This window comes from Sinohyriopsis cumingii, chromosome 18, assembly GCF_028554795.1.
Source record: "Sinohyriopsis cumingii isolate HCF-2022 chromosome 18, ASM2855479v2, whole genome shotgun sequence".
NCBI classification, from domain to species: Eukaryota; Metazoa; Mollusca; class Bivalvia; order Unionida; family Unionidae; genus Sinohyriopsis; species Sinohyriopsis cumingii.
The window spans coordinates 18,947,750-18,962,651 of NC_142978.1; the positions used below are offsets into that span (position 1 = coordinate 18,947,750).

Genomic DNA, 14,902 nt, shown 5'->3' on the forward strand with positions numbered 1-14,902 from the left:
TATCTCCCTTTAATGGAATGAATACTGAATGCATCTGAAATGAAAATGAAGCATAATTGAAATGCATATTTGGTAAAATTTCCCTTTTCAAGATCAGAGTTGTCTAATGTCAAGAAACACTGACAACAGCTGCTGCATATCTTCACCCATTTTTATAATTGATTTGATAAAGGCTGTCCCATTTAAACATACATGGTACCCTGGGAAATCAGTTTTAAAAAAAATATATTCCAGGGTACTTTGATTTCACAGAGTTCAAATTAAACTGATAAGAAAATTTTAAATTGCATCTGTGGGTGAGTACCCCACTTTAAAGGTGCCTTCCCAGCGTCCCATGTATGTTTTAATAGAACAGCCCTAAGAAATATTCCACTTCATTGTCCAACCAAACTTAAATTTTGGTCCTTTTGCAAAGTCACAAAGATTTTACAGATGTGTTTTTAATTTTGATTCATATACAATAACACTGATTAATTTTCATTCACATGGCAGATTGACGAGTTACACATGTTATCATTTCTTCCAAATGTCAGTTTAGCAAGTTAAATACACATATTGCACTTTCTTTAAAGTCTCACTATACCTTCTTTAAATAGATTAACCTATCATAATACCTTAGGAGAACTACTGCTACCTCGAAAATGCAGCCCTTTCAGATAATAAAAATACTTTAGGCAAAGAGCTAAGTTATGTGCCCACCTAGGTGGTGGTCAGGCAGATTAATTTCCCCTTGATACATGGATTGGTTACAAATGTCATGAACATCTCAGTTACCACTGACAAGATGCACGCTCTCACCACAAGAGACCACGCAAAAGCCAGAATCATCTCCAATACCAGTTAGAGGAGTTCTCACTTCTGATGAAAGTATACTTCATCTGCATTTCCAACGTTTCATTTTTACTGTGTCGACAAAGTTTTGCATTACAATTTTACCACACTTTATCGTCCTTACACATTTAATTCTACTTAGGTACTTGCATGGGTAGGCTATGAGACTTCACAATTTATGTGGCTATGAGTAGGCTATGAGACGTCACAACTTAACTTTTCTCCAAAGGTATTATGATTGCATAATATATTCAAAGAAGAAACTGATTTTTTCTAGTAAAATGTTTCTTTGCGAATACTTGCACAATCATAATATACATTAACCCTCCCAGCTCCCTCACCATTATGTCCATATAGAAAGCATGCCTTACGCTCCAGGATTAACCGAGATATATTCACTGATTTTGCCCCAATCACTGTATAAGGGGAGATCACTCAGCCTGACCACCATCTAGGTGGGCAGATAACTTTAGCTGTTTTAACCAACATATTTTTATCTGGGAGGGCTGGTTTTGCAAGATAGTAGTAGTTTTCTGAAGGTATTATGATTGGGTAACTATTCATGGAGAAACATATTTTACTAGAAAACATTAGCCTTCAGTGAATGTTTCCCTATCAGACACTCAGTGGTAGAGGATATAGTGTAATGATCCAATTCTGATTTTTGTAGTTTCCTTTAAAGACAATAAATACAAATAAAATGTCTTGTATCTGCTTGTGCATTGTTTCATAATCTTCATGAAATGGCTTATATTTCAGCCCCATCTTCACACAATTGTCAACCGTTCCATGGAATTGGCAATGAGTGCCAAGGAACCCTATAACTACTTCCTTTTGCTGAGAGCACTCTTCCGCTCAATTGGAGGTGGGAGTCATGACCTCTTGTACCAGGAATTTCTTCCCCTTCTTCCAAATTTGCTTCAAGGTATGTGTTGTAGTGCTTTAATCATCAGTAAATGTGTTTAAAATCCTTTTTAGAGCAAGGCAGAAAACTTAAGTTATTTTGCAACATTGTTTCTGTGATCTTTACAGCAGCATTTAATTTTTTTTCTTCAAAATGGCCATTCTCTAAAATGTACAGAAAACAATCCCAGTATAGTTTATATTTCAGTGACATGTATCTAATATGAAAATTATTTTCAGATTTTATGATTTTGAGTTTGAGACAGAGTTTGTGCTCAGGAAATTTCAAGAATATTATGAATGCATTGCTCTTATACTTGCCGTTAGTAATGTGATATCCTGTGTAGCTTCCACATTGGATAGGTCAGATTTTGTTATATAAATAATAATCACTCCAAAATCGGCACCCCTTGAAAATTGGTTACTCATGAATAAATTTACTGTTATTCACAGCATTACAACAATCTACAATTCTCAAAAACTATTTTTTTGAAATATCTATAATTTCATAATATTTTTTGAGAATTGTAGATTTTTGTGCTGCAAGTGTTTTTTTTTTGTGTGTGTGTGTGTGTGGATTTATTGGTTGCTACGAATTTAAAAACCCAATGAACAATAATAATCCATCTGCTGGGTCTTATGGCCCTTCCCTACCCCACCACATCAGAAGCATATCCCCTGAAATCTATCTTTAGAGACCAGCATTTCTGTTTAGAAAAGGTGGTTTCTCAAGACACATGATCTTATTAGAGATCACCACTTAACATAAAACAGCTGCTTGTTTTGTGATAAGTTTGGTCTTTCATGGCAGGTGGTTTTCCAGAAATGTGGTCTTTCATGTTGTGTTCAAAGTCTTGAAAATTCATAATCCAGGAATCAAAGGAATTGTCACTAATTGAAAATATCATTTTTATTCTGATGTACATGTAGTGATTTATTGTTTTGACATGGTCAGTTTGAAAGGAGAATTTACATGAGATATATATACAGGTTCTATTATACTGTGTGCAGTTGCAGGGTTCATGCTAATTTCTTAAATGTAGCACCAAACAATTAGCATTTTCATCACACCTTCAGTTGAGCTATTTTGAGATTAAAAGATGAAAAAATGGTATACTTGTAAATCATCACTACAATGTGTATTGCATACCATATTGGAAGTGCTATCTTCAAGGTCAAGGTCATGGTTATAGTTCATTATTTTACATTTTTAATCACACTTTCCCTCCTACTCTTTTACTTCTAGTTCATTTTAGATTTAGAGATGAAACTTGAAATGCTTGCACATCATCACTAGAAGATATGGATTCTACCACATTAAAGGTCATATCTTTAAGGTCAAGGTCATAGCTTAATATTATCAGCTTTCTGTTACACCTTTCCTTCTGCTGTATAACTGTAAAGCCATTCGAGATTTCAAAATGAAACTTAGTTCACTTGTATATACTTGTATACACTAAAAGGGGAGTCATTTACTTGAATGGGATTATATATTCATGGTAAAGGTTGCAATTCAGTATTATTATTTTTCCATCATCTTTTCCTTTCTGCTGTATAACATTTAAGCCATTTGAGATTAAGGAATGAAACTTGATATACTTGTACATCATTGCTAGAAGGTTTATCATGTACCACATTTGGGGTGTCTTCAAGCCACTCTTCACTATTTTTTGTGTTCATCTTGTTTTCCTTACCTCTCTAGAACTTTGAAACCAGTTGAAACTAAGGGTTGAACGTTTGATATACTTCTTCACTTTAATGTGTGTCATGTATTACATTGGGAGTCTTGTCCTCAAGGTCGATCCCTTTCCAGTCTCCTCAATAACTTTAAAGCTGTATGAGATTAATTAATGAAACTTAGCATTCTTATACATCAGCACTAGAAGTTGTGCTGCATACCACATTGACTTTGCCATCTTCAAGGTCATGGTAATGGTTCATTATGCTTTCACTTCTCGTCATAACTTAAAATTCATTTGATGTTAAGGGTTGAAACTTGGTACACTTAAACATCATCACTAGATATGTTGACCTCATTATGCCAGGTGGGAGACAAAAATTAAATGAATTTACTTGTTCTTAAAATGAAGTTAGTCATTCATATACCTCAATAATTCTTCTGTTAGGCCTGAACAGTCTGCAGAGTGGACTCCACCGACAACTGATGAAGGACCTCTTTGTGGAGCTATGCCTGACAGTACCAGTCCGACTGAGCTCATTACTCCCATATCTCCCCATGCTGATGGACCCCTTAGTGTCTGCTTTGAATGGATCTCAGACACTTGTCAGCCAGGTTGTAACATGTTTATTTATCACGTTACACATGCATCCATCTTGTGCTGTCACATAAAAATCATAAGTCACACTTTAGCATAACACCAAAGCAGTGACTCATGATGTTACTAATGAACCCAAAGACTTTGCCTGTAAATGATGAAGATATTCAAAGAATTATGTTCAACACATATTAATTTTAGGAAATTTGTACAGCTGATTTTAGATGTTATTTAGCTGTAATATTCAAAGGTGTTTTAGCAACCTGCCTGTAAAGTGAGCTAAGCAAATGGCCATGAGTTTGTCCAGTTTTGTTCATCATAAATCTTACATCCTTCTGTCAATAACTGATTGTTACCACTCTGGATACCATATTTATTATTCAAACTTCAGTAATGAGCAAGATTCGTGCATATTAATAAGATCTTGCATATGATTGATCTGTGCATAATGATCGTGCACTCCAGAGACAACATTTTGGATCCAGATACATCAAACTTGGATTAAGGTTTTGGATGATTTCAGTCATGAGCAAGAACCATGTATGCTAATTAGTTGATCTTGCATCTGATTGGCTAAGCTTGTCATGCCTCAGGAACGAATATTTCTGACTGGATTTTGATCAAACTTGAAAAATAGGCTTAAGTCATTGAGGTCTTGGATGGGTTAGATTGATCTGTTTTTAATAAAGAGGTGATCTTGTATCTGATTAGCTGACCTTGTTACAGCTCTGGATGTAAGATTTCTAATCTGATTATGATCAAACATGGAATATATGTTTATATGTTCAAGATCTTGCATAATTTTAAGAATGAGCAAGCTCCACTTATATTAATTGGTTGATCTCACTATAGCTGGTTTAGCTTGTGTAGTGAACTGGTTAGCAGTTAAGTTATATCAGCCAGATGAACAATATCAGGACTACTTGGGCCTCTCTTATCCATGAACATGTATCAAATCATCCATATATATATATATATATATAGAGAGAGAGAGAGAGAGAGAGAGACGGTAAAGACCCTATATTGATAGTCATCACAGTTATAGTGATACTCAATTTACTTTTATCTCTCTTGCCCATCAGGATGAATAGATCTTAAAATATTGAAATGTGGATGGATCAGATTTAAAACTGTTTATTATCTGCCTGAGATATTGAATTAGGATTAGGACAATTGTTAGCTCAGTAGATATTATGGTTAACACAGTTTACAAAACCTGGACTATTTTTTCCACATTTATTTAATTTTTTATTATTTCATCAACATTGAAATGTTTTCTATTCTCTTTCATTTATCAGGGACTGCGGACACTAGAATTATGTGTAGACAACCTTCAGCCAGATTTTTTGTATGACCACATTCAGCCAGTCAGAGCAGAGTTGATGCAGGTATGAGTTTTATTAATGGAGGCAAGACGTTTTTTCCCTGTTTCCATGATTATGTGTGTTTTCATATGACAGATTGGATTAATTCAGTACTGATATAAATTTTGATTTTGTATATGTTAATATTCTTATTATTATTTGTTATTATGATATATATTTTGCCATATTTCTTTCCTCAGATGAAAAAAATAATTACAATCTTGGCAATAAAACCTAATTGCTTGCCATACTGATCGTAGATCGAAAGTGCTTATATGATGATCTGTTGTCTGTTCACTCTCCAGTCATCCATTAGCACTAGTTTTCCATCACTAGTCCTCATAAACAACTTGTCGGCTTGCCATGAAACTATACACACACATTCATGCCATGGTCTAGTATGCCGTGAAACTATACACACACATTCATGCCATGGTCTAGTATGCCGTGAAACTATACACACACATTCATGCCATGGTCTAGTATGCCATGAAACTAGACACACACATCCATCCTATGGTCTAGTATGCCATGAAACTACACACACACATTCATCCCATGGTCTAGTATGCCATGAAACTATACACACACATCCATCCTATGGTCTAGTATGCCATGAAACTATACACACACATTCATCCCATGGTCTAGTATGCCATAAAAATACACACACACATTCATGCCATGGTCTAGTATGCCATGAAACTATACACACACATTCATGCCATGGTCTAGTATGCCATGAAACTATACATACACATTCATGCCATGGTCTAGTATGCCATGAAACTACACACACATTCATCCCATGGTCTAGTATGCCATGAAACTACACACACACATTCATCCCATGGTCTAGTATGCCATGAAACTATACACACACATTCATGCCATGGTCTAGTATGCCATGAAACTATACATATACATTCATGCCATGGTCTAGTATGCTGTGAAACTATACACACACATTCATGCCATGGTCTAGTATGCCGTGAAACTATACACACACATTCATGCCATGGTCTAGTATGCCATGAAACTATACACACACATTCATGCCATGGTCTATTATGCCATGAAACTATACACACACATTCATGCCATGGTCTAGTATGCCATGAAACTAGACACACACATCCATCCTATGGTCTATTATGCCATGAAACTATACACACACATTCATCCCATGGTCTAGTATGCCATGAAACTATACACACACATTCATGCCATGGTCTAGTATGCCATGAAACTATACATATACATTCATGCCATGGTCTAGTATGCCGTGAAACTATACACACACATTCATGCCATGGTCTAATATGCCATGAAACTAGACACACACATCCATCCTATGGTCTATTATGCCGTGAAACTATACACACACATTCATCCCATGGTCTAGTATGCCATGAAACTATACATATACATTCATGCTATGGTCTAGTATGCCATGAAACTATACACACACATTCATGCCATGGTCTAGTATGCCATGAAACTATACATATACATTCATCCCATGGGCTAGTATGCCGTGAAACTATACACACACATTCATCCCATGGGCTAGTATGTCCAAAATTAAAATGTTGCCAGTCTGCTGTCCAATATGGCCAGAAGCCATCATGAAAAAATCTTGACATTACTTCTCGCGAATGGAAAGCTAGATTGATGCGGGGTTTTCACCACAAGACTTCTTACGATGCCTAGTTGGTCCTAAATGAAAATGGTGTTTGTTCTCTGATGTTTGATATGACCACAACTGCAAACATCTTGAAAATCTTATTGCTCCTTATCCTGAATGGATGGTTATATCTAGATTCAGCATGGTTTTTTTTTTGGTACTTTAAGACTTTTTATGATGTGTAATTAGTTTTCAGTGAAAATGGTTCTGATTGACATCCATCATGGCCACCACATCTTGAAAGTCTTATGATGACCCATCCTGAATGGAAAATCAGATTGATTTGGGATTTTAACTAGAAGACTTCTTATGATGTCAAGTTGGTTCTAAATGTGATGAATTCAACACTCAGCAGTTAATAGGAAGAAATGGTTTTATCTTGAATTCCTTTAAATTCTTTATGGCTAGCAGAGCAGTAGTCCCATCAAGGGACTCTTGTTGAAACTCCAGATAGGGATCTCTTTGCTATCCATGTGCATATCCATCAGTACATCTCTTTGTCCAAACTCTAGATAAGGGTCATTGTTAAAGTTGTTTAGATTAGACTCAGTGTTAAAGAGATTTACTTTCTAGCTAAATAAAAGTCAAGGATGACAGAATAGTGACTTCACTTTTTTTATGGTCCTATTTATACATTTTAAATGCCTGAATTTTTCCTGACTGTTTTGTCTTCAAACTTCCTTTGGGAGATAAGGTTTATTTTGTAAATTCCACTTGGAAAACTTAACCTTAACTGTTTGAATTTTCTCTTACAATATTCTACATTCAATGACAAATTACTCTCTTTTTACAGGCTTTATGGAGAACTCTTAGAAACCCTGTAGACAATATAGCACATGTGGCTTTCCGAGTTTTAGGAAAGTTTGGAGGTGGAAATAGAAAAATGTTACGAGAACCACAAACAGTAAGTGTCTTTTCAGCAAAGCTACTGATTCCATACTTAATGGAATATACTTGTACTTGCATTTTTGTTATTTAGTTAAAATATCTTTTTCTTTCTTTAATTGATTTAAATACTTTGAGGTTTAAATAGTGTTTGATTGTTTTTCTTTTTTGATATTGTTGGAATAAACTCACTTTTTAAATCTTTCTCATTACTTTGTCTTGCAAATTTATTATATTAGCCATAGAACTCTTATAGCTTACTTGTATACATATATGAAAAACAAACAGGCTGAAATGAAAGGTGTTTTTAAGACCACAATCTTTTATTTCTTTTGTAGCTAAACTACAATGACAAGGAAACTGTGGGTCCATGTATAACAATCCATTTCCAGGATTGCAAGCAGCCCATAGCTTTACCAGTCGAAAATGTAAGTTTTAATTTTTTTTGTTATTTATATATGTTTATGCGTTTTAATGACATATGTCTGTGTCATCTGACCCATAACTTTTTGAATGATTTGAGAAATTTTCATGAACTTTTGCCCAAGTATATATCATGACTATAGCTATACCCTTCCACAAGGTCAAGGCTTTGGTAAAGGAAACATAACCCTTGGATTTGTATTCATGTCTGGGGTATAAATTTTGAACCATTGAAGATATTGTAATGAAACTAGTCGGTTATACAGAATGTATAGACAGTATGTTGCATACAATAGCCATGCCCCCCGACCTCCTCTGATCAAGATGAGCTCAGAGCAAGAGAAGATATAACAGTCATTGGCATCCTTGGCTGGAGTATAACTTTAGAATCATTTAAAAATAATTTAATGGTATTTGAATCATTTAGGTATGACTGGATAGTGTTTCAAATACCATAGCCATGCCCCCTATGTCAAGGTCAAGGTTTTGGAAAATTACTGCTACCTATGCATGTGTATACTTAAAGGCAAGGAAGACATTAAATTCACACAATCAGTACGAAACCTAGGTGTTACTCTGGACAGTACTCTCACATTGCACCAACACTTCATGAACATATGCAAGGCTGCATATCTTGAGCTGAGACGCATCAGCTCAGTTTGCAAATATCTTTCAGTTGATACCACTAAAACACTTGTGTGTTCATTAGTACTTTCAAGACTGAACTATTGTAACTCAATTCTGTCTGGTTCATCTCAATATCTGCTTTAGAAACTTCAAAAAGTTCAAAACACAGCTGCTTGGATCATACTTAGAGTACCACGATCAGAGCATACCTCCCCGCTGCTCTGTACCCTACACTGGCTATCCATTCGATCCAGAATCAAACGCAAAATTTGTTCTCTGTGCTACGTTTCACTGTCGGACTCTAGTCCAACATACCTATCCGACCTCTCCTATGTGTACACACCAGCAAGATACTTACGCTCCTCTTCTGACAATCGTATACTCATTATTCCCACAATGAAAACAAAGCCATATGGACAGCGTTCTTTTGCATACCAGGGCCCAGCAATGTGGAATGAATTGCCCACTGAACTTGGACACAAAGACACAGTGATCACATTCAAGGGGGCTCTCAAAACCCACTTATTTCGACTGCAAGAACAAACTTAAAGACCTAATAATGTTTCCTACCTTAAATATTCTCAGCATATTTTTTAATGTTTTCTAATTTCATGGTGTTTGTTTTTGTAATCATATCATATGTTTTTTGATCTTATAGGTGTTGTCTAATGTTGTAAAGCGCTTAGAGCTTCTAAAGATTCGGCACTATACAAAGGCCTCATTATTATTATTATTATTTTAAATGAACTATAGCTTTAATGCTGCCTCAGGAAGATTTAAACTGTTGAATAAATATTTGAAGTATTTCGAATTTGTATTCTGAGATTTCACTTGATTTTAATCTCACATTCCTATTTGACATTGTTAGAGGGTGGCATCCTTGACCTTGTCATACAATAATCAAGCCCCTAACTAAAGTCAAGGTCATTAGTTGGGAAGAGGGCATAAAACAGGCTTGTCCTCTGCAATTCATGGTACTCCTGTTTGTTGATTGTTTAGCAGTTAGTATCTCTTGTTACCATGTATTTATTTTGGGTGTGAGGTTAAAATTGATTAACTTGTCCTGATTGACTTTAAATAACTTGTACTTCTCATTTACTATATCTGTCTATCTATCTGTCTGTCTATCTATCTATCTATCTATCTATCTATCTATCTATCTATCTATCTATCTATCTATCTCTCTGTCTGTCTGTCTGTCTGTCTGTCTATCTCTTTATCTATCTATTTATCTATCTGTCTATCTATCTGTCTATCTGTCTGTCTATCTGTCTGTCTATCTATCTATCTATCTGTCTGTCTGTCTGTCTGTCTGTCTGTCTGTATATCTGTCTATGTCTGTCTATCTATCTGTCTATCTATCTATCTGTCTATCTGTCTGTCTATCTGTCTATCTATCTATCTGTCTGTCTGTATATGTCTGTCTGTCTGTCTGTCTGTCTCTCTCTCTCTCTCTCTCTCTATATATATATATATATATATATATATATATATATATATATATATATATATATACTTTGAATAAAATGTCCTTCTGCATGAATTCTTGTAAAGAATAGATTATAATTCAAGCTGGATCAAGAGAATGTATTATATTTTCTTATCTACATAAACAAGGCAATTGACGCTGCCTTACAAGCTCTGAAGTGCAGTGAAACAGACACCTACTACAGACGGCAGGCCTGGGAACTCATCAAGTGCTTCTTGGTGTCTGTCATGAACTTAGATGATGATAAAGCTACACTATCCAACCTTTTCACCCACTCTAGGTAAGTTTTTTACAGGCCAGATGAAATGTTCCTTCTGTAGGAGACATGATTTATATTGGGCATTTTCATATTGTTAAATTATGGAGAAAAAATTTGAGGCAAATGAAAATTTTTAAAATTAAATTACTTCTTCTTAATGAATGCATTTAAATATTGTGAAAATATTCATTTACACAAAGAAATGTTTCCTTTTTGATTCTTGTACTTATTCAGGGAGACACAAGTCAGAAAATTGTGGATGATCGATCATTTAGTTGAGTGCTTGTGAGCAGATCCTGTATACACTCTTTTATAAGTCAAGTCCATCTGCACACCCAGATCTACCATTGCATGTTGTGCCAGCAGATCTGGGTCTGTGCAGTTTATTAAGACTAAAAAGTAGAACAAACAGAAAAGACCTGATTTGCCAGTGCATTATGCAAGAGCAGATTAGGGTCTATGCTGCTTGGACTTGGACTCGACTTATAAATATTTCATTACTTTGCTAATTTAATGCGACCTTGATCTACTACTGGTATTCTGTTTATGACATTTGTATTTCATACTATTACTAATGAAACATATTTTAGTCAATGCATTATATACAGTCAAGCATTTTGAATTTGAACTGGATTTAGTAATATCTTATATTCTATGGTGATAATTTAATTAGCACATCTTTTTGTGTTTTCTGTATTTAACTTCATAAAGTTCAGGCACATATAAAGAACATAATATAGATTCCTGATGAGTTGAACTATGCATTTGTTTGGTTTTCATCAGTTTTGTTGAAAAGGAAGTCCCACCACCGACTGGTTCCCTGTACAAGAATCCAGATTCTCACTCTCGCAAAGTTCATGAGCAGGCTCTTACTGGCATGTTTGGTAAGTCCTGTTTTCCATAACATTGTACAGTGCGGTGTAAGTTGAAAATGTTAGTTTACATTTAGGTAAAGTACAACCTGTATAAGGAGATCGCCCCTTGTGCCAACAAAACATGGTCTCTCAATACATAGCAGTGATCTCTTAAAGTCAGTTTGCTGTATATCTACATATAATGTTGCAGTATGCAAGACAAGGCATGTAAAACCCAAATATTCTATTACTGACATTTATCTTTTCTAGCTTCAGATTTCTCTAGGTATTTCATGTCCATCTCAATAAATATTATCCATCATACAAGTAACTGATACATTATCCAGCATGCATGTAGTTGATATATTATCCAGCATACATGTAGCTGGTACTTTATCCGTCATACATGTTGAAATTTGTTTGAATTATTGTAACCTATTTATGGATCAGTGGGTTGCTATTAGAGATATATATAAAAAATGACTTGAATTTTGGTTTGGTTCTGAAATGCAGAAGAGATGATAATTACCAGATATACTTGCTTATAAGTTGGGTCTAACTGCAAACAACGTAAAACCTGATCTCCCAGCAGATCTGAGTCTGTCATGCTTGTTCTGCAGATTACACCAAACATTCTGCATAGACAAAGATTTGCAGGCACATTGTGCGGGGACAGATCTGGGTCTATGAAATTTGCAGTTGGATAAGTGAGTAGACGTGGTAATTTTGTAGTATACACTGGTGAATATAGTGCCTTTAACTTTCAGTGGCAGCAGCTATAAAAGAACTGAGGCAGACAGCATTGCCTTTCATGGCATGTATGGTCAGGCATTACACCATGATTGCCATCTCACAACAGTGTGGTAAGTAAAATAAACCTAACCTCAGCATATATGTAACACCTGTAAAAGTTAACTTTCTTTTGATAAATGCAGAGAATAATAAGTATGGCCTCAAGATGGACAGTTGAAGGTATATCATAATATTTTATGCAATTTTGGAAAGTTTAAAGATTTAGCTTTTTAGCACAGTCTTTTCTAACTCTGTTTTTTATTCTTGAAATGAAGAACAAAACTAAACTCTGCATGGTCTACTTTTCAAAAAGTTGCAGCATTTCTTGCTTTATTCCTAAACAAATTATTAAAGGCTACATTTTCAGAGTTCCAAGAATTATCTTTCTAAAGACTGCCTTGAAGATTGAATTTTTGTTTAAACAGTTGGAAGACCCATATATTTCTGACATTTCTTCTTTTAAAAACTTTTGATAGGTCCATTTCCAGTTGGGGAGAAGCAAAACAAGCTACAGGGAATGGACACCCAGATCCTAATTGATGCCCTGTCTGTTATAATGGGGCATGAAGAGAAAGAGTTGTGTAAACCTGGCAACCTGGCACTAGTTCTCATACTGGATACTGCAGCAACCATACTGGGGTCAAAAGACAAGGTTTGTAATTTACTTTTTTTCTTGGATCTCAATTTTAAGTAAGATAACATTGAAAGACCAATTGCATCCTTAATATTGTGACATTTGGTAATCATTTCTGTAATCTAAATGCTATAATTTGTTACTGAAGTGGCATTTCTGCTAAAGCAGAGGTTATTATGTTGTTGTCCATTCATTTTTCTGATGTTTACCTGTCTCTTCCCAATTTTGTTTTAGTAAAATATTTTGAGTTGACCACCATCTACAGGTACCAAACTTTGTGGATGGGTTGTATTTGGACTAGGGAGGATATGCAGTTAAATTTAGGGCAGAAGGTCAAAGGTTAAGACCTCTTTGACCGAATGACGAAAAATTTGTTCTGCACAGTGTGTGTGTGATTTGGATTTTTAATGTAGCTTTAACAATTTTTCAGTCATATCGCTACGATGTCTGCAGTGTGGCAGTTTATAGTGATGCCTAGCACTGGGGCATCATGTCGCAGACATGTAGCATGATGTCCCACCCAGTCACATTATCCTGACACCAGGCCGACCAGTCCTAACACTAACCTCTTAATGCTTAAAGTTTCCCACACAAAGTGGCTGAGTTCTTTACCATCCACTATTACCAAACTTTGTGAGTGGCATGTGGCAAAGATAAAGCAAATTAATTTTGGGGTCAATTGTCAAGGTTGCTGATTGAAAGAATAAAATGATTTCAAAATCACATATTTGAACCAGACTGTGTGGATAGTTTTCACTTGAGGTAACTAAGAAGCTGATTGAACTTGGGGTCAAATTGTCAAGGTCACTGAATCAAAGAAGAAAAATGGTTCCTGTAGACAAATTTAGTTATCACTGGTCAAAGGTTAAGATTCTAGACCAAGTACCTTGACTAGAGCTTGTGGATTTCTTCCATGTTAGGTATGAAAGCAAGCTGTTTGTTCCAGAGTAAACAATGTCCAGGTCATGATCATTGTAGGTAAAAAAAAAATTGGTTTTGTAGAATAAATTCCTAGAACAAACGCTGTTAAGAAACTTATAGATTATGGGATCTAAAGGTCTGTGGTCATAGTGTTGGTAAATCAAATAGGAAAATAATTTTCTCGGCACATTAAGTTAAGATCAAGACATTAAGGCCCATGTCAATGAGACTCATTGGTCAGTAATTCCCAGGGTCAACTATACCTTTCTATGCCTACATTGATGGTGGTTAAACATGGATAACATCAATAATATGCCATTTGTGAGTACCTCTGTTAATTTGTTGTTTTTATGGAATATTTTAGTGTAAAATTAGTTGTTGTTGTTGTTGTTGTAGGGTCTAATGCCATTTTTCAGCACATGATAGGCTATACATGGCGGCCAGTATTAATGGTGGAGGAAGAACCTGGGAAAACCCCGGAAAGAACCCCCTACCCATGAGAAGCTACTGGCAAGCTTTTTCACATATCCACAGTGGCTGAATCTGAGACTCAAACCCATGCAGACAGAGGTGAGATGGCAGTGATCCATAACAGAGAGCGCTTTAGACCACTCGGCCACTCTTGGGCCCTGCAAAATTAGTAATGATTGTTGATGCAGTTGTAGTGTTGAATATAAGACTGTGAAGATTGCCTAAACAAAATGTCACTTTAATGTATGCTTTGTTCTTTATACAGGCTACACTACTGAAAACTGAGAAGCCCCCACCAAGGTTTATTTATGCAGTGATTTTGTTTGTTTAAACTTGCTTCATTTATAGTTGGTTTACGGGCAACTGTTTTCTCCTTTTCCATTTAGAAGAAAGTTTACTTTCATTGCAAACCTTTCAGGACACAGTACAATAAAAAATATTTGATCCATCTCGATTTATTTTATCTGCCTTTAAGATTACTTGTTA

The 14,902-nt window shown here is 35.4% G+C and overlaps 1 protein-coding gene across 1 annotated transcript in view; it reads left to right on the forward strand.

The window, feature by feature from the left end:
- Positions 1–14,902, forward strand: part of LOC149776174 (transformation/transcription domain-associated protein-like) — a 176,703-nt gene that overhangs the window by 35,722 nt on the left and 126,079 nt on the right. The window contains exons 21-29 of the mRNA XM_089942483.1: positions 1,591–1,756; positions 3,861–4,027; positions 5,309–5,398; positions 7,855–7,965; positions 8,285–8,374; positions 10,614–10,765; positions 11,528–11,628; positions 12,366–12,461; positions 12,867–13,042. Of these exons, the coding sequence (XP_089798609.1) occupies positions 1,591–1,756; positions 3,861–4,027; positions 5,309–5,398; positions 7,855–7,965; positions 8,285–8,374; positions 10,614–10,765; positions 11,528–11,628; positions 12,366–12,461; positions 12,867–13,042 (1,149 nt within the window). The remainder of the gene's footprint in view (positions 1–1,590; positions 1,757–3,860; positions 4,028–5,308; positions 5,399–7,854; positions 7,966–8,284; positions 8,375–10,613; positions 10,766–11,527; positions 11,629–12,365; positions 12,462–12,866; positions 13,043–14,902) is intronic.